The sequence below is a fragment of the Pieris napi genome, chromosome 7 (assembly GCF_905475465.1).
Source record: "Pieris napi chromosome 7, ilPieNapi1.2, whole genome shotgun sequence".
Taxonomy (NCBI): Eukaryota; Metazoa; Arthropoda; class Insecta; order Lepidoptera; family Pieridae; genus Pieris; species Pieris napi.
The window spans coordinates 10863885-10891139 of NC_062240.1; the positions used below are offsets into that span (position 1 = coordinate 10863885).

A 27255-nucleotide genomic window follows, 5' to 3' on the forward strand; every position below is an offset into this window, starting at 1 on the left:
TCATTCGTTTAACATTCTCACCTCAAGATAACAGGCAAGATAGCAGTATATGCTGGATTGAATCGATACCGGCTGATTCGCAGACGCGTTACCCCATATTTTATATTTTAAAAAACATGCAAAGACACATTTGTCTGTTTCGCTTAAAGAATTCCATTAAATTACGATGCTGTGTTCGCCAAACTAAAGATACTTTAGAAGAATAAAGTATTAGAAGTATTTTTTTTAATTTAAGTGCTTTGTTTAATATTTTCTAGATAAATCCCCGACTATGTACTACATAAATGGTATTGGTGACCCGGATTATTAAACACTACTATTTCTTTTAACAACTTTTTGTATGACCTTTACAGCAAATCCCAAAAAGATGCCTCTTAACCTAATGTTGAACCTTATATCGTTTAAATTAGTCTGTTACTTTTATGCCCATAGCTTGTTCTGTGTTATACCTGTCTTGTATCATGTAAGTGTTAGAATGAGGTCTGCTAATCTTGGATTTGCCTTCATTAAAATTAACTGTTACACCTGCTGCGGGATTATTGGCCACATTATGACCGCAACACGTCCGCCTGGCCTCGAATATGCAATTTGTCACCGATCCAAACCGCGCCTCACCGTATATAATGGCCCATACGAATTACGAACCACAATAGCGTGAAACCCTTGGACAAATTATGTAGGTGTATAATGTATGGCAAATTAAACGATTTATAAAGATTTAGTAGTTGTGTGGAAAATTTATATGGAAAATCTTACGCGCTGAACTAAGATTTTTTATACTATTCAGTGAAATTTTATAGTGCGTATTTTTTCAGACCGGGACAGAAAATTTTAGAAATTAGATAGAAGTTATTTTTTCAATGAAAAATTAATATTTGAACTATTGGGATTTGTTTCATAATTGTGTTTCTTTTTTGTGTTTTATCTAAGTTTGTTGGCAATATCTTAGGGCGAAATTCGTTAAAGGTAAAAAATCTACGTTATTTATTAAAACTAGCAGACAGAATAATAAACAAATATTTGCAATAAAATAATATTGCGGGTATAAATTGAGATGTAAGCTATCCTATCTTTTAAGTTGGATCAAACTACACACGGTATGCAAATTGATTGATATCGGATCGGTAGTTTAGGAGTCCATAGCGGACAAACAACAGAAGTCAATAAACAGAAGACACACACCGGAAGTAAGTCGAATAGCAGCATCAGCTTCTCCAACCACACTGAGACCACGTGCATTCAATCGAAGATCTACGCCACCGACATTACAACGACCGAGTGACTCGCTCTCATGTTTTTTCTTTTTCTTCTCACGCAGTTCTTTCAGTTTTGTTTCTAGCTTTGAATTAAGAAATAGAGCTTTTAATTGTATTTAAAAATACTTATAGGTACCGTGAGAAAGTGAAATTTCTCTTTCAAATAAATAAAATTTATAGTGTACTAGCGGATCCGACAGAAGTTGTCCTGTACACACGTCTTACATAAAAAATATCGAATAATGTAAAACATTCTTGACTCGACTTGAAAACAAAAAATTTCATCAAAATCTGTCCAGCCGTTTGAAGTTTAATTACGAACACATGCACAGAAGAATTATATATAGCGCCATCAGCCGTGCTGATTTGTGAATCTAAAATATCCAGAGTGCCACCCAAATGCATACAAAATCGGTCCAGCCGTTTAAGTGTAGTTCAGTGACATACACACGTACAGTAGAATTAGATAAGGTGCGTGATGAATTTAGTTAAGCATTCTGCGAGCACAAAATATTGCAGCTTATAGTTAAATTTATTAAACTAACTATTACTATTTTATTAACTATGTTTTTGCATAAAAAAGTAGTCGTATAAAAGTATAGTATACTTTTTATCTAATATATAAAAGTCTTGTGTCTCAATATTCGTTCCGATACTCCTCCGAAACGGCTCAACCGATTCTTATATTTTTTTTAATGGATATTCAGTAAGTCTGAGAATCGACTACTATCTATCTTTCAAACCCCTAAGTGACACCCCGTCCATCCCCAAAAAAAAATATTTTTTAGAATTTTTTGTTTTTATTTTTTTATGATACAGCATACAAACACACATACCACTACTAATTGTCCCTCCTCTACGATCAACCTCTATTTTTTATTTTAGTAGATAGTTATTTTTATAGAACTAAAAAAAATATTTCCTAGTAATAATATACATGGCAAAACAACGTTTGCCGGGTCAGCTAGTATTTTATAAAAATAAAGATATGTATTCTACATTTGCGTAAAATGCATCATCTAATTCATAATACAACACTATACCATTTCCAGAAGAACATCTTTATGTTGTACAAAAGCCTCGTCGATTGGTTCAAACTGTCGTTGAATGACATTGGTTGTCAAGGAAACGGGATTCACTGAAGTGACGGTCTTTCGCGTTTTTCCTTCTACGCTCCATAAGAACATCTTGAGAATAAGAAAATGATGTCATTATTATACACCTTTATGTTACTTCCGCAGTAATAGCTTTGCGTTTTAAGTTAAATTTAAGGGTTAACTACCAGGAATGTTTTTATTGTTAGGATATGTTGTAGCATCATCGAATCCTCGAGGAAGGTGGAGAATTAAGAAGTTCATGTCATTTTCAAGCGTTTAATGTTATTCCTTACATATTTGATAAGTGTTTGATTATCCAAAACGGAGATGTGATACATCAACTCTCAAACGAGAGCATAAATATAATAAAAATCTTTGTATATATGCTTACACTTTGGTTTAGTTACAGCGGTAAGTACTAAAATAATTTATAAAAAAAAACATTTAAAAGTCAACGGAACATCTATAGAATATAATAATAGTATAACGCTTTTAAAAGCCGGCAACAGACCCACTACTGCCTGCCTTAACTGTCATAACTGCCTTTTATGGCTATTCCGTAGGCTCGTTTGCGCCTAGAGCTAAGTAAGATCGCTTCGACTGCATAGAATATATTTATTTTTATCTGTAGCTGCCAGGTTTTCGTGAAACTGACAGATGACAGTTTCGCCCGAACCTGTCAGTTACAGCGGTGTCCTACATTTGTGCACATAATACAATTTTAAATGTACGATTTCAGGTTATACGCGTTAGTAAATAAGCTACGGTTTAATATTCAGTAACATACATATGTAGTTTTATATCATGTAAATAATATATAATGATTGTTACTCACCCACAGAGCGATTGCAAGTCTCATACTTGAAGTTTACGACTCACACAAATTGAAGTTTATAAATAAATACAAGATTTTATCGTTATCCGAATCTAACAACTGAACTCAATTGTTAGGCTTTACGTATATCTGAAAAGCTCTTTAATTTTTGATTATTTAATAAAATCATTTCATTCCATTCATCAAATTTTTTTCATTAATAAAATTGTCAGTGAAAAGGAAACGGCGTGTTAATTATATACAGTGTAATACGTTATAACGCAAATCTCTCTATAACGTAAAAATGAGTTAAACTAGTTTGGTGTAACACAAAACCCATACATTAATTCTTCCCTCCTTATAACGAACGCACGGTCCCATGAAATTCGTTATAAAGAATTTACACTGTATATTATATATTTTAGACAGTAATAATAATTTTTCACATTAAATAAACTTCAGATAATTATTAATAATTAATGCATCTAAATCATCAGTATTTAATCGGTGAAAAGGCTAAATGAAAACTACAATACATATTTTTTTATAGAACAGGGGAGCAAACGGGCAGGAGGCTCATCTGATGTTATATAATACCGACTCCCATGGATACTCTCAATGCCAGAGGGCTCGCGAGTGCGTTGGCTTTTTAAGAATTGATACGCTCTTTTCATTAAGGACCCTAAGTTGAATTGGTTCGGATATACTTCAGTGGGTAGCTGGTTCCACATAGTGGCGGTGCTCGGCAAAAAACTGTCTTTAAACGCTCAGTTTTGGAAACGATCGTGTATCGTTTTCTGCCTCGACGTCCGATGATGAAGCTCAGAATAGAAAAATATGAATTAGACGTTTTTAATTTAACAATCAGTTAAATATGAACTCATATTTTAACTGTCTGAATTAAGGGGTTAGTTAGCCATAATTAAAACTAGTGTTATATTAAGTTCATTATTCGCGCTATTAAATATTCGATTATCGATAAAAGAGCAAAACAAATAACGAATTAAACGTGGACGATTACAAATCTCGCCATAAAACGAATCCAATAAACGATCAAATCGATGTTACGAAACTGCTTCATTTCGATTTGTTCTCGATTCCGTTCTCGTCTCTACTTGCAAGATAAACGTAAGGCGGTCTCGTTCAATTGTAACATATATATAAGGTAATATAAAGTGATATAAACAAAATGTTCTATATATATAAGTTTACACATGTACGGTGTAAAAGGTAACCCAAATTTAAACAGATGATTTGATGCTTCATTGGTTGGAAATTTTACTTCCGTATTTTGTGATGTCTTATCCCAGAGTGGTCATTGTCGCCTATTTGGAGACTTAAATCTCATTCCTTACAACTTAAAAATTATGTGTGGCTAGTACAATAATATAATATTTATTTATAAATAATATATTTATTTAAAACACGGCAACATGCATAAGATAGAACCTAAACTGAAATTTTAGCTAACTTAAGTCTTATTCTTCAAATTGCGAAATAAGTCCTTAAAATAATTCCAACAGTAATTGCTAAATGTCTTCAAGTAATTTATAGAATAACTTAATTGGATCCGCTTGTTTAAATGCCTTTATTGTTAAATGTAGCATTTCTCTGACAAATTAGGTATTATATTATCTATAGGAATTAAGTCTACAAGTGACAATTAAATTTATATCACGAACTGGGTTTTATTACGAATAATATATCGTCTTCACAATGATATTATAGTTAATAAGAAATATCGAAACTCGTGGTTCTAAGATTAATGAAGTATGGACATTGTACTATTTGCTACCTATTTATTATATTATTATTTATTAGTATGGCTGTGATGCGCTGTTTGATGGTGATGGTCACGTTAGCGCTGTGCAACGCAGCGCCACCAGTAACGAATTCTTTGGTGAACCTCGGCAAGATGGACATCGCGTTTTATATCGACACAAAACCACAAGGTAATTAGACCTTTAGCATCAGAAGCATCTCTATTAAATCTACTTGTGTTTATTGTCTCTGATGTTTTTTATGCAGCCGTTTGAATATTTGTTAGACACTGTCATTTTGTGGGAGCAGTTGCCTATGGACATATATCCAACTTGGTGCCACAGGAAGTGTGATACTGCGATGGTCTAACAGCGCACTCGCAACTCCTCAGTTACTGCAGTGGTATCTGATCGAATTGCAGCCGACCTCTCTAAAGCGGGCCATAGACGGACCGCATGTTGCAGTCAAGACCGACTTCAATATGCGGTTTGCTCAGGAACTGCTCGAGCGGTCCGTGTATTGCGAATATGAATTTAGTATGGAAACTGCAGATCGCCGTGCGGCGACCGCATATTGCAGTCGGTCTTGACTGCAACATGCGGTCCGTCTATGGCCCGCTTTAGCTCTAAAAACCAGGATGATGTGGCCCTTGCTGAGGTCCATTCCACATCATTCATGACCATAGGGGTCCGTTATTTCGACCTATGATCGCGTGGCGTGATGGGGACAAATGTGTTACCGTGTCCTGCCTCGGGCGATTTCTGGGGTGTTTTAGTTGGTATGCACAGTAGCGAGCCCCATTTAACCCACCACCTCAATGCAGTCGCATTAGGACACACACATTAACACATTTCCCCACGAAAAAAAAAAGAAAAGAGTGGTATCACTGCCCAAGTTGACTTACATAACTTTAACAAAAACTTCAAATTGGCGTACTGAACATCCCATTGGTTTCACCTTCAAGCATAGTAATTCTAATCATCAATACGTATTATGTCGCAGATATAAAGGGCTCTCCACTTGTCAAGCAGCGGCTTTCTGGAGTGCAGAGTGAACCCTGTGCCTGCTCGAGGCTTATCTCTCCACGCGATACCAACCCACTTCCAGATATAATGACCAGACTTCTGCGCAATAACGATATTTTTCCTTTTAACAAGCCTACAATGTCTCCTCTTTGTTGCGACTCTCATGAACAGGTACTATATGGTATAGGCTTTGAAAGGTCAAGGTAATATAGGCTTAATCACATAAAAGAAATTATATCTAAGATAAAAATCTTCATACAGATTTAACAAAAGATAACTCTCATTTATCTTTTTTGTTATTCGTGATAAAAAGGTTCGAATTCTTACGAATGAAAATATAATTAGGCAATTCAGCTATTCAACTTGATACATGCTAAATATTTTTTTATATCAATTATATAGTATTACTTGCTGACCCAGCAATCATTAATAAAATATAATATTTATATAAAATATCTACAATAATAAAAAATCATAAAAAAATAAAAATAAAAAAGTTTCTAAAAAATAAATAAAAAATTTTGGGGTGGACACCCCTTATTACTTAGGGGTTTGAAAGATAGTAGCCGATTCTCAGACTTACTGAATATGCATAAAAAATTTCATAAGAGTCGGTCGAGCCGTTTCCGAGGAGTATGGGAACGAACATTGTGACACGAGAATTTTTATATATAGGATTTTGTTTAGTTTTAGTTTCTGAGGTACATACTCGGTAAGATAAGACGAGGGCAGCAGAGCATAGTTTTTAATGCACGATAAGTGAATTCATTTATTTTCGTAGCTAAGGGAGGAGTCTATAATACTCGAGATGGGTCCTCACCAACGTATTGGATCTGGTGCCAGTTTGCCGGCAGCTACGCTACTGGACGCACTGGTAGGGCCGGGTCTGTTCCCTCAAGATCCACACCCACGCTCTAACCCCATAGAGCTCCTCATTTTTCCAAGCAAAAAGGAAGTTAAATTCCCAGAAATAAAGAAAAATAAGTTGGCAAAAGACGGTATTAAGGCAGTTGGTGATCGTGAGTTGCGTAATGATTTCAAAACATTGAAACCTCCGTCCGTCAAAAAAGACCTCACCGGACAGGAAGTACTGGGCAAGGAGGACAAACGCGATGACATGAAATCCAATTCCCATACTAATCTCGTGTAATTCGAGAACAGTCAAAGAAAAAATTCTGGTTATTTCCAATAAAATACGCTAAAAGAATACCTATATATTTTTTTAGTCTTTGGTCACATTTAAGCCAAACAGGTGAGCGTCGTCTTCGCTTGATTATGATTGGTGTAAATGGACCAATCACAATAAAACACGCCATCTTTGATTTAAAATACAATTGTACATTTTATTTATGTAAATTAGACTATGTTGCAAAATCTTAAAGGAATCAAAATTTCTTTATAAACCTAATCCTTAATAATACGATCGTATTATGTAAGCAAAAGACTTGGGACTTTTTAAGTAAGTTTAAAATCGTTTAAGCAAATTTATTATTTAAGACCGTTCTAAATTTAAACTAAAATTCTCAAACTCGAGATCATTTTTTTTCATCTGCGGGTATTTGCCCTAAGGCTATGAGCGAATCTGTTCTGTGCTGTCATGTGGAGTGGCTTCCTACTGGAAGCATCTACTCATCTGCTGCCTACAGGTTCTGCTAGTCTAGCTCTAGAATATGGTGACGTTTTAGTCGTTTCATATGTTCTATGGTAAGTTGGGGAGCAAACTCGAGATCATAAATTCGAATCTCTTAGTACCCCGATAGATTTTTCTTTCCATGTGCAGATATTATAATCCCTCGTAAATTTCCACGGTATGTCTCCGGTGGAAAAAAAAGTCTGCCTATTGTAGGAAATTAAAAATGAAGCATAGGGGCCATTCAAGTATTACGTAAGCACTATAGGGACGGGGTCTTTGATTTTGTAATTTGGTGATTACGTCAACAGTAATTATTTACTTTTTACACATATTACCCACACATTGTCTATACTTGAAAACAAAATGCATTTTCGAGGATTCCTACATTCCTACGTTTACAATATTTTTGAGAGCTTTGCTTACTTTAGCTGACAAGATTAATTACCTAATGTATTAGGTAAGCAAATTTACTGCTATAAAATACATTTTAGATATTTTTTTTTATAGAACAGGGGGCAAACGGGCAGGGGGCTCACCTGATGTTAAGTGATACCGCCGCCCATGGACACTCTCAATGCCAGAGGGCTCGCGAGTGCGTTGCCGGCCTTTCAAGAATTTGTAAAAATGATAAGGCAATTCGAGCCTTAACAATCACAGAGCTTTATTGACAATGTTCACGACGGATTTGGAAGTATAGTTTTAGCAACAACAATTTTAATGAGCACATGTGCCGATATCGCGAATTTTGTGGCAGATTACAGCGTTCTTGAGTAAGCTGCTTATGGTCTCTCTAATAAAACATTTTACGAGTACGTTACACCAGCGAAAATAGTGTGAACGAACACGTGGCATATAAACCGAAGCTCTAGAGTAGGTAATTCACTTATGTATTATTCATATTTGTTTTAAATATATATTACCAAATATTTCTTTTTGAAGTGAAACTTCTTTAGGCGCCTTAGGGTAACATTTTTACGGATGAAACGCAACAATAATAATATTAGCGTCACGAAGATGTGCAGCGTTTTAGTCGAAGAAAAGGGAGAGAGCGATTGAGACCTATTGAGATAGAGTGAGAAAGCCAACGTAGCATGAAGCCAATAGCCATGGAGAAAAAAATATACGTATTTACACATACATATATTTGTTTTAAATTATTTAAAAAAATTAAATGTATTATTTTTATTTTATTATTTAATTTCGACACTTTAAATATTTTAATGACAATTAAATTCATTAAATTCCTAACATATCTTCCTTTTCCCTCCCTCTAAGTCTCGGAAATCTAAAGGTTTATATTTGTATAAATATAACAAGACTAGAAGATAAATATGAATAAAAAATAGTTTTCCAAAGAAGTTTCACTTCTGACATGTGTACTTTGTACGCACGCACTTTTTTTTTATATGAAGCTACTAGCGTAGCTAGATAGATTGCATTTTAAATTATCACATTGAACAGGTGGAAATTTTGGGATTTATCCGTCAGAATTGCAAAATGATTGCTCTGATCACATACTTATCTATAAATTAGGCAAACAATTACAAAAATATTCCTTACCTTTCCTCATCACTTTTTTTATCATCACTTTTTTCATCATCACTTAAAAATTATATTAAAACGCGTAGACAAGCATTTTTAATTGGACGGATTAGGCTGTCACTATAAATAACTGTACGACTTTAATAACATTTTCTTAAATCAAAAATCTACTGCAAAAGCGATTCTTGATTCAATATCGACGTTTCGTACCACGTAATTCCAAGAGATATCAAATTTGGGTTACGTCGTTAGATGACGTCATAATGGTTCAGCTCCAATACTGATTGTCTTTGGTAAACGCATTAAATAAATCTCCATTACTCATAGGCAAATTAACATTATTTACATAACTCGAAGTTTGAGCTTTTATCTAAAGCGCTATTAAAGGATGCCGATAATAAGGAATACATACTGTTTCTCCTTCCGTTGTTGTCGCTTCTTCTTGAAAGCCCTCTTGACCCTTAGGAGGAGAAAGGCTGCTCGGTCGATAGTGAGCGCGGAGGGTCTCTTTGCAGGCGCGCTGCCCTCCTGCATGCCGTCCCCGTCTGCTCCCTCATCGCACAACTTCAGGCCAAGCCATCGTTGCTTACCCGCCGTACGCGTTGCACACGAGCACACACACACTGTCACACGCACACTCGCCTCTTTCTCTGAAACAATACACATTGGTTAGAAATATACTTAAGAACAGACAAGTTTACAAATTAAAAAAAAATATCGCTAAAAGTTATCGCTATCGGAAAACGCTGCTATTCTGTTAAGTATCGTGTTAAAAATGTTATATAACCTCATTTTTCTTCAGTGTGCTTTTGTAACAAGGTTTTGATGATGATAATGTTATTTTCTACCTGTAAGTATAATCTTAGTAATAATAATAATAGTATGCTAAAAGTAGTCAGTATTTTTGTAATTGTGACAATTCACTTGATTACAAAAATACTGATTTGTATGATTTGAATTGTATTTTGATAGGAAATAAACATATTTTATCAAGACTGTAAAAATGCTTATAATTACCATCTTCATTATGTCGATTGTGTGTATTTAAATAATAGTGTTCAGAATACATCTCAAGCCAGAATCTAAAGACAACGCTTGGTTCAGACAAAAAAAATAAATGGCGCTACAACCTCTTTAGGTCTTGGCCTCAGATTTCTGAATCTGTTTCATGATAATTTTTTAAATCTAATAGGCAAGTAGGTGATCAGCCTCCTGTGCCACACGCCTTCGACTTTTTGGGTCTAAGACATGTCGGTTTCCTCACGATGTTTACCTTCACCGTTCGAGCAAATGTTAAATGCGCACATAGAAAGAAAGTCCATTGGTGCACAGCCTGGGATCGAACCTACGACTTCAGGCATGAGAGTCGCACGCTGAAGCCACTAGGCCAACACTGCTCAACTGCTTGGTTTAGACACTGTTGTGTAAAAATAAGTGGTCTACGTAATTCCTCATTTTAATAAATGCAAATAACATGGAATCTCAGTTGAAAATAATAAAGCTAAACAAAACTGGCAACTACTTAAATGTAAAAGCGAGAAGTTTAGCAAGCTTCACCGCTACTATAACGAAGTACTGTCAAGCGATGTCATTAACATATAAAGTGCTCAATTGAAAACTTTGTCACAATCAATTCGTGGAAAATAAACAACAAAATGTGTAAAACAAGTTCTTTTAGCGAGAACGCTAATTTTAAGTCTTGTTCATATTTATACAAATATAAACCTTTAAGGTGGGAACTGACCAACGTTACGAGGTGTAATGTAACATGTAATGTAATGTTACACAGCGAGCATTCGTGCAGTCAGTACGTCGTGTTACGGGGAAATTAACGAGCAACGAGCCGCTCGTTGCTCGCTTTGAGTGCTCCACCCGGCTGTCGGTTTTTTGGCGAATCCTTTAACTGTTACGCGGTTCAGTAATTACGCGTCGCACGTCGCGAGTGATCATGATTATGATTTTCTATAAATTGTGTCTCTCTTAAATACTTTTGGTCCAATTAAATTCAACAGTTCTTCAAAATCGAGACCTGCGTACAAGGTTTTTATACAGTCCAATAATCATTTGGTTTTTAATATTGCAATCAATAACAAACCACCTCATGCGCCTGTGTTTTTAAATAAGTTTTATGTCCAATAACATTTTTTCTTGTTCTTAATTTGGATGAAACAATAATTAAATAGAATGAAAGATATCAAGATTATCAGTATCACAACTCGTGAACACTGGCGGCGAAAGGGAGCACAGAGTTTTGACGAGCACGTTACGCCGATTTTAGAACCCAGCGTAACATGCTCGATGCGTAACACGCTCGATGAGAATGCTACATTACACCTCGTAACTTTGGTCAGTTCCCACCTTTAAATTTCCGAGACTTAGAGGGAGGGAAAAAGAAAGATATGTTAGAAATTTAATTGTCACTAAAATATTAAAAGTGTCGAAATTAAATAATAAAATATAAATAAACCATTTAATTTTTTTAACTAATTAAAAACAAATATATATGTAAATACGTATATTTTTTTCTCCATGGCTATTTGCTTCATGCTACGTTGGCCTTCCTCACTGTAAAATACATTTGTAAAATGCGATATTTGTAATATGGGGCCGTTCAAGTATTAGGTAAGCACATTTACTGCTATTTCACCTCCCCCCCCCCCCCCTCTTGTCAGCAAAAGTAAGGAATGTCAGCAATGTAGGAATCCTCGAAAATGCATTTCGTTTTCAAGCATAGGCAATGTGTGTAAAAAGTAAATAATTACTGTAGACGTAATCACCAAATTATAAAAGAATAGACCCCCCTACCCCCCTATAGTGGTACGTTATTTTAGCGAGAACGCTAAAACATCGCTGCATAAGGTGTTTCGCGCTTCCATTAAACCCACTTCGTTTTAGTGTAATTAATATCTTCACGTTTAGAAACACTATGTAGCACTCTGTTGTAAAGTGGAAATCATTTATCAGAAGGAAGCAGTAACCACACTTATTATAGAATGGAGAAATTATAAATCATTGTCACCGTCATTTGTTTTGGAGCTTGATTTAATTTCGAATTATACAACGTTTTAGGATAACAAACGTACTTAAAAGTAAAAATAAATCAGTGGCTCTACAACCTCTTTTAGGTCTTGGCCTCAGATTTCTGAATCTCTTTCATGATATTTTTTTCAATCTAATAGTAGGTGATCAGCCTCCAGTGCCTGACACACGCCGTCGATTTTTTGGGTCTAAGACATGTCGGTTTCCGCACGATGTCCTTCACCGATCAAGCAAATGTTAAATGCGCACATAGAAAGAAAGTCAATTGTGAAATATACCTGCGGAGGCTAAGGCCCACAATTATGGTGAGGATGATAATAGATGGCAGGCTAAAGGTTTTCACTACCTAATTAATCGGGATTCAGTGAAACCTTAATAAGTATTAATCTGTCGTTAACAGTAAGACGGTCCGCTTTTCTGAACCATTCATATTTACTTTCGTTGAACAAAATTCTATAAAAATAAACTCATGCCTCTAAGATATTCAATATTATATTCCTCCAGCAATATTTACTTAACAATGACTTTCAAAAGGAAATTCACAATATATTGAACAATAACAAATACGGGTTTAGAAGCAATAACAAGGGTTTCCACTCACGTTGTAGACTGAAAGTGGATATGTTAACGTAAAATTGTAAACACCGTTAGATTGTAATCTATCTCGCGAGTTTATAAACTGTCGAAAGATTGTGAACCTCAGCTTACTGCTTACAATTTAACGTATTATTATTCGGTAGATTGTACTACACTAACTTAGTTATCATTCAAACCTCTTTGGTCAATTACAGATTAATTTTACTTTCCAACAATTTCATATAACTACCGAATAATAATACGTTAAATTGTAAGCAGTTCGTTGAGGTTCACAATCTTTCGACAGTTTATAATCTCGCGAGATAGATTACAATCTAACGGTGTTTACAATTTTACGGTGACAGATATATGGCATTTTAGAATTTCTTGTCTTATTACGTAATTTAAGTATGTATAATTGTATAAATACTTCCATTTAATTAAGCAGTGACCTTAAGTGTGTCACATTGAATACTATGGACGTGCATTTGAACCTCGACAGACTTGCTTAGAAGATGAAAGGAAACAAGTATATCTTTGATCTCAAAATCGTCGACGTTACGGCACCGAAGACTCAAGCTAAACACATAATGAATTGTAGCGCTGTTGAATTATATTTAAATAGTATATCATAAAATGAGCTTTAGAGCTTTTTACCTCTGTTTTATATGATGCATATCACCTCTGTATCTTTAAAGGTGGGAACTGACCAACGTTACGAGGTGTAATGTAACATGTAATGTAATGTTACACAGCGAACATTCGTGCAGTCAGTACGTCGTGTTACGGGGAAACACGACGTAACACGACGTACTGACTGCACGAATGCTCGCTGTGTAATATTACATTACATGTTACATTACACCTCGTAACGTTGGTCAGTTCCCACCTTAAGCACATAGCGTTACCGTAATAATTGTTTTAGGTTGATAGGTATTGAAGGCACCACACGTAACTTTTTTATAACACACACACATTGTCACACACACCACCTCTTTCTCTAAAACAATACACATTGGCAATAGAATATACTTAGGAACATACCTTAAACTTAACAAATTCGAAAAGAATCGCTTAAAGCTATCGCTATCGGAAAACGCTGCTATAATGTTAAGTATCGTGTTATAATTTTTATATAACCTGAAGAAACATGTTTCTTCATTGTGTTTTTGTAACATAAGGTTTTGATGATGATAATGTTTTATTTAACCTATAAATAATATTATAATATGTTAAAGGTAATTGGTGTTTTTGTAATTAAGTAAATTGTATTTTTGATGGGAAATAAACATATTTTTATAACGACTGTAAAAAGGCTTATAATTGCCATCTTCATTATGTCAATTGTGTGAATATAAAGAATGGTATTCAATCCAGAATCTAGAGACCACTGACAAACTGTCCACTGGAAAAAAATGCTTGGTTTGGACACTGTCCGACGGGATGTTGATTATTATTTTTATGCTTTATAGTCAAAATAATTTATAAAATTAAAAAGTGTAAGAATAATAATTGTGTGTATGTTTTATGTTTACTTTTTCTTACTAGATTAATTTTTAAATATTTATCATTATTTATATTATTATAAATGTACTCAATTATCTTTAAATAGAATAAATAAATTATTTTATATTATTAACATTTCGTATGATTTAAAATACAACTACATATTACGTTTGGACAGATATTCGATGCGGTTTGAAAACACGGAAGAAAATTGCAAACGTCAGTGGTCCCAACTTTAATACAAGATCGTAATTGAAATTTCTTGAAGCTGTCAGTTGACAAATCCAGTGAAGGGGGCGTGGTATGCACCCGGCACCCCGGAATAATTGGACATGAGAAACTTCACGAACAATATTTTGGAGTACGTGCATAACATTCAAAAGAGCTTTAGCAAGATTTTGTTGCATTTTAACGAAATCTTATACATATTAAAGATATATATTTTATATGTTTAAGACTTCGTGTTATGAATTCTCGTACTATATGTATATTTGTGTGTTGGAAATAAATAACATTTTAATTTACTTTGCTATCTACATTGAAACGGAATCACTCTTTCATTATCTATTAGTTAATTTTTAGAGGTGACGCAAGAGGTCCCAATCTCTGAGGTCTTCTGTTCGCAAACTGTTAAGTAAAGGATTTTCAGAAAATATTCCTAGTTTATTGTAATTAATATATTTGTACCTTTTTATTAAATATTTAAGAGATAGATATCCCTGGACACAATGCCAGGGGAGTAGAGTACTATTATAATATAAAAAAACAATTGACAGCTACAAATTCTTTTTTTTTAAATTTGCAAGTGAAAAATACCACCTTTTTATAGAATAGGAGAAACGGGCAGTAAGCTTACCTGATGTTAATTGATGGACATGGACAATGTCACTCAATGCCAGAGGGCTTTGCGAGTGCATTGCCGGCCTTTTTTTCTTTTATTTAAGAATCGGTACTCTCTTTTCTTGAAGGACCTTAGGTCGAACGGAACATATATTCAATTGTTACGCCAATAAAGGGTTATAAGACTGAATTAATTAGTTAGTTGCCATGGCAACCTTCTTGGGTTGAGAGTTACGTATTGCAGGTCTGTAGACGATCGCGTGCAATATGCTTTTAACATTTAAATTGCTTCTATTCTACTTCTCACTACTGTTTTTGCGGACTGGTATTAATTAAAACTTGTACATTAGTTTACATTTTACATTACATTTACATTCATGACTCCATATTGAAGGTTGAAGTGTAATGCAATAACCTTTTGAAGTGATCAAAAATTAATTATGAACAAGGAATTATTGTGATAAGAGAGGAATTAGAAAGGATGGATCAGACGGCTTAGCGGTGGCTTATCTGGACTGATAGTGGTTGATACGACAGACATAATATAGCTACTTTTAATCATTTTTTTTAATAAGTTTTTTTTTAATTCTATAATTGTAGATATGATCAGTGTTAGCCTAGTGGATTCAGCGTGCGATTCTCATCCCTGAGATCGTAGGTTCGATCCCCGGCTGTGCAATAATGGACTTTCTTTCTATGTGCGCATTTAACATTCGCTCGAACGGTGAAGGAAAACATCGTGAGCAAACCGACATGACTTAGACCCGAAAAGTCGACGGCATGTGTCAGGCACAGGAGGCTGATCACCTACTTGCATATTAGATTGAAAAATGATCATGAAACAGATTCAGAAATCTGAGACCCAGACCTAAAGATATTGTAGCGCCATTGATTTAAATTGTAGATATAAACGTGAATTATTTGGTCATTCACGAAACTCCACGTTTTGGTAAGTCTTTAGTTTACTATATAGACCGATTAAGAAGAATGGTGTTCTAACATAGCAATTTTTAATACGACTTAGGGTCCTTCATAAGAGCAAAACATTCCCTGAAAGGCCGGCAACACACCCGCTAGCCTCAGCGTTGCAAGTTGCGGTTATCACATTATTCAAAGTGAGCTCCAGTCACATAAAAAAGAAAATAAAACTAAGATGCGCATTATATACACATTTTGATATTTATTTTTACCCTCCTAAAGTGCCAATTAATCTCTCTCTAGAAAGTGAAAGCAAAAATAACCGCAATTTGCGGCACCAAAACAGGGAAGAATTAATCAAATTAAACGTGAAATTTGCATGGTCGTTTGTGATTATCTAATATATAAAATTCTCGGGTCACAATGTTCATTCCCGTACTTCTCCGAAACGAATCGACCGATTCTTATGAAATTTTTTATGCATACTCAGTAAGTCTGAGAATCGGCTACTATATATCTTTCAAACTCCTTAATATTAAGGGTAGTCCACCTCTAAATTTTTATTTTTTAGACAAAACTGTTTGTTTTTACTGCAAACAAAAATACGTACAACCCTTAATTTTCACCCCTCTATGATCAACCCCTATTTTTTATTATAGTAGATAATAGATTTTTCTTGAACTAAAAAAATGTTTCCTAGAAATAATATACATGGCAAAACAACGTTTGCCGGGTCAGCTAGTACTATAAGATCGTTATGTTATGAAAATCGTATAAAAAATGCAATTTTGAAAACATTCTTTACCGACTTCAACCCGAAGAATTCATTTCAAACAGTGTTTTATGTGCATAGCCATCCGCGGACTGATTTCAATCAATTACGTGTCAAACTCCTCTGAACTGCGCCCTTAATTTGTTACTTGTAATAGTGGCTGCGATACCAATCCCGACGTTTTTGTATGCAATTTCGATGTAGTAGCGCTGATGTCGCAACATTGGAAGCGCGCAATACAAAAACTCATTATTGTGATGGGAACGCTATCGCTATTGGAAGTTACTCAAACTCAAAATAACTTAATTCATATAGGTAACCAAGTACACTTATGAATGTCAACAGAAAAGATGTTAAATTGATTCTAAATTTACATTTACTACCAGTTCGCAAGTCAAGGGCCTAAAGCGGACAAGAAGAACTGGCTAGAAAATCTCCGCGACTCTTTTAATTGCCAAATTTTGAGTCATACTAATTGTTTCTAAGGCGGAGCAGCCATACATATTTAAAAGTGGGGAAAATCACTCCCAAGGATTAGGATCATTTAAATAATGGTCAAATTTATAAAAGGCTTTATTGTTTAATTTACGTTTGACGAGAGTTTTGAATTTATTCAGTGATAATTTATTCATTTCGCTTGGATGTGTGTTGCAAAAACGAATACAATTTCCATAATACTCGTATGGAATTATATATATGGAATAATGGTTGAGATTCTGGAGCCTGGTTGGTCGTACGCTTAGATTTGGCTCTAGTCCTATGGAAAAGATTTTGTTATTATGCACACCTAACAGCAAAATCCAGGAATAACTAATATAAAAATATATAAAAATAATAACTAAAAAGTCTCATGTTTCAGAAATTTGTCACTCGACTGCTTGTAACTACAAAATAACAAAAATCGTTGTAGATTTCTCCTTTATGGTCTAATTTTTATATATTACTTTGATTTATTTGTTTAGTTATACTACTGTTAATCACTTACGGTCTTACTAATAAAAAATCACTATACATGCGTTATAACAAGGTGATAGTAATTCAGTGAATAGAGCTTGTACAGGGCATAAACACCTCTTTGACCAATAATCGATGTGTATTGGTTGAATAACAAAACGACCCTTATTTATTGTTACCCTGGCAACCCGCCGTGTTTGTTTGACGTTTGATTTAATAATTCTGATACAACTCATAATTCTAATGTAAGTTGTATTTATTTTACTAACCAAAGCAATTATATACACATTTACTTAATATACTAAAAACATTTTATTATTTGCAGCTAATAGAAACTCCAAAACCTCAGACAAAGAGGACTAGAATTTTACATAAAAAGCCGCGTTCTGCAATACAAAAGTTAGAAGAGGTTAGTATCAATGTGATAGAGAAAGGACTATTTCATTCAAAACCCCTCAACGATCATACTTAAATTTTTTAGGCATCTCAAATAGTGGAAAGTGCCAAACTCCGCAACACGGTAGTGTTCCAGTGTTTGCAGGAAGAGCACGAAACAAAACAAAGGCAGATGGCTGAAACACATGAGCTCAAACAGAAGCAACTTGCCGAAGCTCACGAAAGGGCTAGACAGGAGCATCTTCTAAGGCTCAAATTGTTACAGCAGCAATTAAATGAATAATTATATACTTATAAAAAAATAAAACCCCTGTTTTAAATGAAATATAACTTTTTATTTATTTCAAGTCCTTAACTATCCACACCTATGTAAATAAAACAACCTTAAAAATATGTTTCAATAAAAGCAGCTCTAGCAGCTTGTCCAGCCAGATTGCTTGGGGGCGTCTAGGTTGGCCTTGGTTCTTCTGGAGCATTCTCAGTGTCATCCTACGTAACATCCAGGTCTTCTTTGATATCAATAGCAATATTGTGGAGGATTGCCAGTGCTACTATATATAATTTGGCATTTTCTAATGACACTGAGAAGCCATGAAGAAGACACCTAAATCGAAAACCCTCCACCTCTATTACTCTTTTCGACATCAGCTCGCACTATGTCACAGATCTTCATAACATACTTCTTTGAAAAGCGGTATTTTGTTTTGAAATCGCCATGCGAAAGTAATAACGGATTGCACCGAGTTTGGTATGTTTAGACTTTCCTTGGAGGCGGCAAATCTTCAATCGTATGTATTAGCTGCATATAAATATTATCTAAATCTTCCATTTGATCTATAAAATCTATTTTCAACAAACACAAATACCTACTAACTTAAATCTTTCCTTGAACTAAACAGTCAAAAAATGCTGTCAAACGCGAAATCAGATAAAATTACGCAATTTTTGTCTTATACACCCGTTAAACTAGGCCTCTGCGTTGTATAAGCATTGTACAAGTCTTCATACAAACCAGACACTTGTTATAATAGCAGTATACATCAACCTTGTCATTTCAGGAATTATTAGTAACATTTTTCTTATAACAGGCTTATACAATGTGCATAAATCTTTATTAGTAAGACCGTTAGTTTAGATTGTTATGTTGTCGTGTACACTATTATGTGTTTCTTACTTTCTATAAGAATTCCATTGCTAGGATAATTTCTTCTCGTTACAAAAATGCGAAGGAAAATTATCATAATTTTATATAATGTAGTTCCATCATCACAATGAATATATAAGTCATTAAGGATTACATTTGTATGCTTTGGTATTGTATGCAAATTAATAAATTTAATTTATTAGAAGACCCGCTTACTCATGAAACTAGATGTACTCTTTTAACTAAAGTTTCGTCTCTTTCTGTCAAGTGACAAAAAGAAAAGAGACAAATGAGCACTTTAGTTAAAATACTTGCACTCACAAATAGATAATATGTTCAACCTCTATCAGAACTTTAATATAAAATATAAAACACAGCTAACAAATATTGTATAAAATTACCATAATTCAAGATTTTTTTATATTAAACACGTACGTACAAATTGTTCATTACGAATGAAAGCTATTAACTAGAAATACGTAATTTTTTATGTGATTTTTAGGCATCTTCTAGTCTAATTAATAGGTAGAATGCCCACAAAGAAATTACAGAAAATGTCGTCGTTTCACATCAGTACTATCCAGGTCCTTGACACCACGGACCTAAGAGAATTTCAAGACTGATCCTTTTAAGCTAGTATAATTTTGCAACTTTGTAGTGCAAATTAAAACTTACTATGACGTTCTTCTTGAATAATAATTAAGGTACACTAGTGAGAGGACTTTAAGATGTACTTGGTTCCTTATTCAGAAACGTCTCGTCTCGACTCTTGGTTCCTTATTAAGCCATTGTTGTATATCCATCTTTATAAAAAATAGATATTTACAACACACCACAAAAAATATATAAATTTGAATTAGGAATGTTTAACATTATATAAAATTCAATATTTGGTCGGTTGTGTAGTGTTTTTTTTTTTATTGGTCTTAATCAGCCTACCTTGGCATGTGTCTTTAGTGTAAGGTTTGATATTTATCTTGACTATGGGTATCTTCCAGTTTAAGTCGTTTCTCTTTGATTTTCAATACTTGTATCTTCAGGTTAAGGAAAAAAATACATAATTAAACTTATGAACTTTTATTTACTAATAGGAGAAGGAAAAGCAAGTTTAAAATTAAAAAGATATCCTAAAGGATGTATAGTAAACTATCAAACATATAATGCCACTAAATCAAGCCGATTAGGATTATAACACGCAGTTACAAGCATACATACATTATCTCTGTGTATATTATTGTTTAGTCTGTAAACCTTCTAATGGCGATTTAAACATTATTTTGTACCTAATATAGATATATTAAGAAAGCTATAAGGTTTTTCATTCTGCATACTTTAATTACGAGTTTAGAGAGAGAGAGCCGTGTAAAATAAGTAAAGAATCATACAGTTACATTTTTCGCATATTAGTGGGTGGTCTTGAAACTTTGAATTAAATATCTACAACGACTGCACCCCCTACCTTCTTAGTATGTGTGGGTGAGATTTAATTGTATACTGTTTTGAGAGAAAATAAGTACAAACTGTCAATTGTGATAAATGTGTGAGGCAGAGAAATAACTGTGTTCACGGGGGAAATTAATTCGGGATAACTTCATTGTCCCTTCACCGACCCTTACATATCTAACTCACAGGGACAAGATTAACGTTTTTGTTAACTATAGATATTTACATGTCTTCAGGGAAAAACTCTAAAAAGACACCTCAACACTTACATTTACTAAAGGAATACAGATATAACTTTCTCGCGAGCCCTCTGGCATTGAGTGTCCATGGGCGGCGGTATCACTTAACATCAGGTGAGCCTCCTGCCCGTTTGCACTCCGTATTATAAAAAAAAAACTAATATTATTTTTTTCTACTAAGTATTATTATTATTACATTATTTTTCTTTTTTTACCACAGCACACAAAGCATTACACAATTAAAACGTACCTTATTCTTTAAAAGAAAAAAAATCTTTCATTATTTTTATTTTGTGAGTTTCTGTTAGTAAATGCTATGTCTACGATCTTGTGCTACGAAGGTATAGTTGGGCTACGTCTGGCTTCTATACTGTCATTTTCAAATTAAGAAAACGTGCCTACGAAGCAAGGTAAACGTATATATTATGTATTCATGTACATGTTCCTTTGACTCGTTAAAATCGATAACGATTGGGCCGATTTGGGTAATTTTGATTCTTAAATAATTTGTGGAAGTTCATAGATATTTATAATATATTATATAAAAAAATATAAACATAATAATTTAATTTTAAAATACAATTTGTTTTAAGCTCAAAACATTTGATGTCTTTTATTTTTAATAAATAAAAAAATTACACAGATAATTTATAATGTAGATACAATTTTGTACTAAAGTTTGATCACATTTTACAGAAATATATGTACGAAGTTCACCGGGTCATCTAGTACTACACATTTCTCTCTCTCTCTTCAGTTGGTAGCTCATGTCTGAACGCCGTGGTCAGCAAGGAAACATCTGGAGCGGAAATTGTTTCCAATGGTTTCTGTCCAGCGTTTCTCTAATGATAGTGTATACTTTGAGCACGATGAGTCTTTCACAAGATCGGTCCATCTGTTTGGTGAACCGCCACGTGATCTTTTGCCTTCTGTGTTATCGCCACGATCTGTTTCTCCAAGTTTCTCTCTCATCGCCTCTGCGCTATGTAAATAAGATATAATTCGCTGTCGGCGTATAGACAGGCGAGTCCGTATGCGGTCTTGGGTCAGGATTGTATGTACTACACATTTAAAAGAACTTTTTTAGCGGATCTATGTAATGTAATAACAACGTAATTCACGTAAGTTGTTTCCTATGTTACCTATATGTTGACCTTTACATATGCCTATACCAAATTATATTTTAATTTAAAAATTAATTATCGTATCAAAATATTAAACTATTGTAGTACTAAAGTATGTTTATGAAAATCCTTTCAGCTTGAGAGTTGCCAAACCCATTACGGCTTACCAATATACAGTCGAAAGCTAAAAAGCTTCCTTTACTTCTTCGAAGCAGTACTAAACTATCTTTAAATTAAAAATTATTTATAAAATAATATAAATTATTTACGCATTAAAATGATCTTAGGTTTAGTTGTAATCATGGCACCATATTGTACCACTAATTAAAATATATCTTTGTGCTAAAGAAAGACAAATGGACAATCAACGTATTGCTCGAACATTAAAAATATATAATTGGTACGTAATGTGTAGTTCTAAAATATAACGAATATAAAATATTACTGTATGAAATAAAGAAAAAAAAAATATTATAAAAAAAAAGATACGAAAAAGGATTTGTTTAACTTAACATATGAATGTTTTTGCTTGAAGGCAAAGGAAAAAATATTGGAAAATACATTGCCGCTTGGTACTCTGCACCTAATGAAGATGAATGCGACGTGGCTGAGCTCAGTAATGACTTTTACTTCATCTACGCGTTACTCCTGCTGGCCGTATGTTTCGACAAATCCTCTATATTTCAGTAGCAATTCCCTAAAATACTTTTCGAATGTTTAAAAACCCGGTAATATACAGTTCTTTCCAACACTACTGAGATTTATTTCAATCTTCACTCTTGAAAATTCAGAATTTATAAAATATTCTCGAATCCGTTACAAATTTAAATTTTTTTTTAACCACGGTCTATTGAATCTTACAAAACATACATATGTAGGTATTAAGAGCATTTTTTTAATATTTTATTAGAATAAGCTTTATACTCCGTTAACTTATAGAAAACGGACACACTATACGTTTATTATTAATATGAAAAGTTAGACCATTAATTTTACCACTTACCGGTAAATTTAAACGCTTTTAAAACTTTATCCACACTAATAACTAATAGATAGTAACGGCACTTAGTTCAAGTTGAGTAAAGTTAAATTCCGCGGTACAGGTCGCAGCGTGTAGGCGGTTATTGGCGTGTTTTGAGGGCTGCTGGGCGGTGCGCAGTGTAGGGCGGAGCGCGGTAGACTGACGGACTATTTCACTGAACTGTCATTCTTTGTAGCATGTATATATATCAAGCACCAGTATATTCCCACTGACAGTTGCGGTCATGCGCATTTGTCCAAGCGATATTTATATGCCTGATCTGCTACCAGGTTGATAAATGTATGGCAAGTTATTACCTATATAAGAGATCACATTTAGTTTCAAATTGTATGATTAACACACACATTATTTAGAAATCAAAAAGATTTCCAAATTGTTAGAATTGAGATTGGTGTTTAATTGTACCTAAATGAATATTGCTTAAAATACTGGAAGTTGATTTCAGGTCCAACTGTTATACATTTGAGACAGTTTGTGTCGACAATTTTGAAATAAATTTAGTTTTCGACTTCCTACATAGCTATAGCTATTTATTGCAGAAATAGTAAGATGATCACTTACCTGCCTTTAAAGGTTACTCTACTGACTACTCCAATGGGGAAGAAGGTATTAAAAAAAACTCATGTTTCCATCTGTACCGTGACATTTTTAATAATATGATTCTTATAAACATTATCTTTTGTTACAAAAAGAAAGTGGCGTTATCTCTGGTAAGGCGATTTGGACGTGTCCTTATCGCTACGGGAGCCGCAACCGTGCTTTATTGAGCACGGGGGCGGCGGTAGAGGGAGTGATAATGACTACTCGATGACAGTTTGCTCCTCCTTGACAAAGAACTCGACAATTTCCTCTACGGCGTGCTCATCTGCACCAGCCGCGATAGGCAGCTGATCGGTGTCAACGTAACCACGGAGCTCAAGGCGACGGGAACGTTGCTCGGCCCATTGCTGAGACGCACTCTCGCGGAACTCGCGGTAACGCTTCATTTGCTCTGTGCGCTTAGCTACTAGCTCCTTGCTAGCCTTTGTGCTGCGCATGCGGTCCTTGGACTCGAATTGCGGGTAGTACTTCTTGAGGTTCTTTTTAATGTCCTTCTGCTGCTTCTCCGAGAGCAAGGTAGGAGGGCGTGGCCTCCAGTGGAACTGCGCGAAGCCCTCTTTCATGACACGGCGCAATATCTTGCCTTGGAATGACCAGATATAGTAACCACAGTCCATTTTGCATTTCAGGGAAGAGACGCCCGTGACGACGTAGCGACCGGTTGGGTCCCATTCGATTCCAGACATTTGATAGTGGTCGGCGACGTTCATGATAGTAAAGTCATTTGTGTCGAGGAACTCAAGTGCACCGCCGGTCAGCCCAAAGTTGGCCAGTACCACAAATTGGCCTTGTGGTGACCAAAACACATGGTTAAACGAACCACCAAGTTTTTTGAGCAGAGTGGGCGCCTGGCCCGTGTTCACCTGGTAGAAGCTTATCTGTATGTTGGCCTGGTCCCCATGAATGATAGCAAACTTGCTGCCAACTGGCTCCCAAGCAAATGCTTGAATTGGTTCTTTAATCTCGACACTATCTACGGGCACTTGTTTTTCCCGCATGTGGAAAATTTCAAAGTTGTAATACATGCCAGAGTATTTAAGCTCATTTTTATCTTTCTTTAGTTTAGAGTAACGGTCCACCTTTACACAGAGATAGTCACCGCTCTTCTGCCAGTGTATCTTACAATCAGCTACTGAGAAAAGATTCTTGGAACGCGTCTCTGTGCGGTTAGGCAGTTCTAACAGAGTTACACGCGCTGGTACGTCTTTTTCTTCGGCAACCCAATAAGCCAGAACATTATCTGTCGGAGACCAACAGAAATCACGGATGCCTGGGATTTTAATAGACTTCTTGTCAAGTAGCCCAAATCCTGGTGTCTCATATACTGAAAGCACATCAGTGCCAAGTCGAGCAAAGAAACGGTCATCTTTGCTCCAGCGGAAAATGGGCCACGTAACATACTCATCAGGTGGTGGGAAACTACGTTTTTCTTGTCCGGTGCGGATATCCCAGATGATAAGTTTTTTATCATCCCCACGATCTCCAGATGGCGAGAATGTTACAATATAGTTTTCACATGGCGAGAACGAAATAAAGCGTGCTTCCGGATGATAGAATTTCTGGAATTGTGTAAATTTAGGGCCAGCCCATAGCGCCACACCTCGCCAGTGGAAGGTTGCCAAATATGTACCAAGTGGAGACCAGACAGCATATGTTTCGGTCCAGTTGGGACGTTCCTGCAATAATGTCGGCTCCGGCAGAGCATTTTGCCAGACCTGTAAAGCGACACCAGTTCCCACGCCAACAAGAAACTGGTCATACGCATCAGGGTCCATTAGATACCATTGAAGGTCTGACTGCACCTTAAGTGGCTGCGGAGCAGGTGGCTCCCATTCTGCTGGGATATTCTCATACCTGAAATTTACAAAGTCACTTGTTAATCACTATAATATTAAAACAAACTACAATTAATTAAATTCTTGCTGTTCTAGGTTGTTGTTACACTTAGTTGCATGTTGGTATCATTCAAATAGTTTATATGCCCAGACTGTAATTGAAAAATACTAACTGTTAAAGAATTGAGAAATTTAGGTATGATTTTAAACAAGTCATAATATAGATTATTTTGGTAAGACTGCCATATAAATTGTAGGATTAAACAGAGAATTATGACTGCTACTTAAATGGTTTTAACAGATGTAGTGTCTGTGTACACAATATAGTAGTGAACACAATAAATTGGTGAAAAGTATTATTTGCTTTCTCATATTTCCTTTGCTTCAAACTCACACACACATCTTTATAAAAAGGGAAAATTATATTTAATACTATCTAACTTATATCAATATTATGGTTTACAACAAAAAGTTTATGAACCTGTGAAAGGGTGCTCTGGAACTTCCGAAGAATTTATTTTTCTCCAAAATTTTACAAAATACAATAGTATGGTTGAGCTTTTTTATATAGCTTATAGTTAGTAACATACAACAGGATACCATGAGCTAAGAGCTGGTAATGATAATCAAGAATTACCAAATAAATTATACTCACTTTTTGAAATCAGTAAAAAGATTCACTAAGAATGTGTGCTGTTTATCTAATTTGCAGTTATTTGTGGCAGCTACAGCTTCAGCAGCATTCTGCGGATTACTGTACTCAAGGAATATGTATCCCGTAGTAAGGCCATTCTCAGTAGTTGGGTAGTATTCGTTTACGATTCCGCCGAACTTGCCAAAGATTTTATTTATGACACTCTGCAATTTCTCTAACCTCTCGGGCCCGACCTGCGGGCATCCGTCCACTACTACCACATTCTCATACCCGTCAGACTCCTTCGGCTTTTGCTCTAAAAGGTCGGCCAATAACTCTGCAACGTCATAATTTAGGTTAGATTGTAACCAATAAAATTTGTCATAAATTTAAACAATATTTCATTGAAGTTTAAAAATTTAAGTTAATTAATTGTTATCATCACGAAAGGGGTCGAAAATAAGAACAGTATATAATAAACTTGTGTTATTTTAAACGGTTGCATATGGTCGAAACAACCTCCCGACGCTAACTCTACTCACCTTCATCGGGAATATCGTCAACAAAACCCTCCGGATCCTCAAAGTTAGGTTCCTCGTCGAAATTCTGCTCTTCGTTGTCACTGTGAGAGGTTTGGTTTACTTTCTCGTCGCCTTTTTTCTTTGCCATTTTGATATTCTAATAGTTAAATATTTAACAGGAGGAAGACACGCCATTAGTTGAACATGAAAGATTGAGAGAGTTGATATTTGACATTTTAAGCAGTTGACTTTTGACATATGACATATTTTTAATAGATAAGATTTCGTTAATACCACAGACCAAAATTAAAAAGAGTTCGAATACATCGCATGAGTTTGTTGTTGAAAATGTTGTTGTTTTACGTATTAATAAGTTTTATACAATAACCTACGACGAGTAAATGACAAGCTAAAGTAGGCGCCACAGTCATAACATAAACCATTATCTCAGACATTCTAGTCTGGCTTTTTAGCGTTTTACTTCTCCTTCACCAATCACTCTCAACAATTTAAGAGATTCTTACAAAAACTTGGTACACATTAA

General features: G+C 34.9%; 3 protein-coding genes and 1 long non-coding RNA gene across 4 annotated transcripts in view; 2 read left to right on the forward strand and 2 right to left on the reverse strand.

Moving 5' to 3' along the window:
- LOC125051385 (ankyrin repeat and fibronectin type-III domain-containing protein 1) overlaps positions 1–23265 on the reverse strand; it is a 141440-nt gene extending 118175 nt beyond the window's left edge. Inside the window, exons 1-2 of the mRNA XM_047651657.1 lie at positions 23083–23265; positions 9541–9778 (exon numbers count right to left, since the gene is read on the reverse strand). Coding sequence (XP_047507613.1) covers positions 9541–9662 — 122 coding nt within the window. The 5' untranslated portion in view covers positions 9663–9778; positions 23083–23265. The remainder of the gene's footprint in view (positions 1–9540; positions 9779–23082) is intronic.
- On the forward strand, positions 4986–7117 carry LOC125051389. Its single transcript, XM_047651664.1, has 3 exons — positions 4986–5119; positions 5931–6124; positions 6735–7117. The coding sequence occupies exons 1-3, from the start codon at positions 4990–4992 to the stop codon at positions 7101–7103; spliced, it is 693 nt and encodes a 230-aa protein (XP_047507620.1). The 5' UTR covers positions 4986–4989; the 3' UTR covers positions 7104–7117.
- Positions 18026–18454, forward strand: LOC125051390. Its single transcript, XR_007117273.1, has 2 exons — positions 18026–18142; positions 18215–18454. It is a non-coding gene; the product is annotated as an uncharacterized LOC125051390 (long non-coding RNA).
- Positions 23266–23746: 481 nt separating the features above from the next.
- Positions 23747–26930, reverse strand: LOC125050800 (eukaryotic translation initiation factor 3 subunit B). Its single transcript, XM_047650817.1, has 3 exons — positions 26733–26930; positions 26212–26527; positions 23747–25575 (listed from the first exon to the last, which is right to left on the reverse strand). The coding sequence occupies exons 1-3, from the start codon at positions 26857–26859 to the stop codon at positions 23922–23924; spliced, it is 2097 nt and encodes a 698-aa protein (XP_047506773.1). The 5' UTR covers positions 26860–26930; the 3' UTR covers positions 23747–23921.
- Positions 26931–27255: the final 325 nt, after the last annotated feature.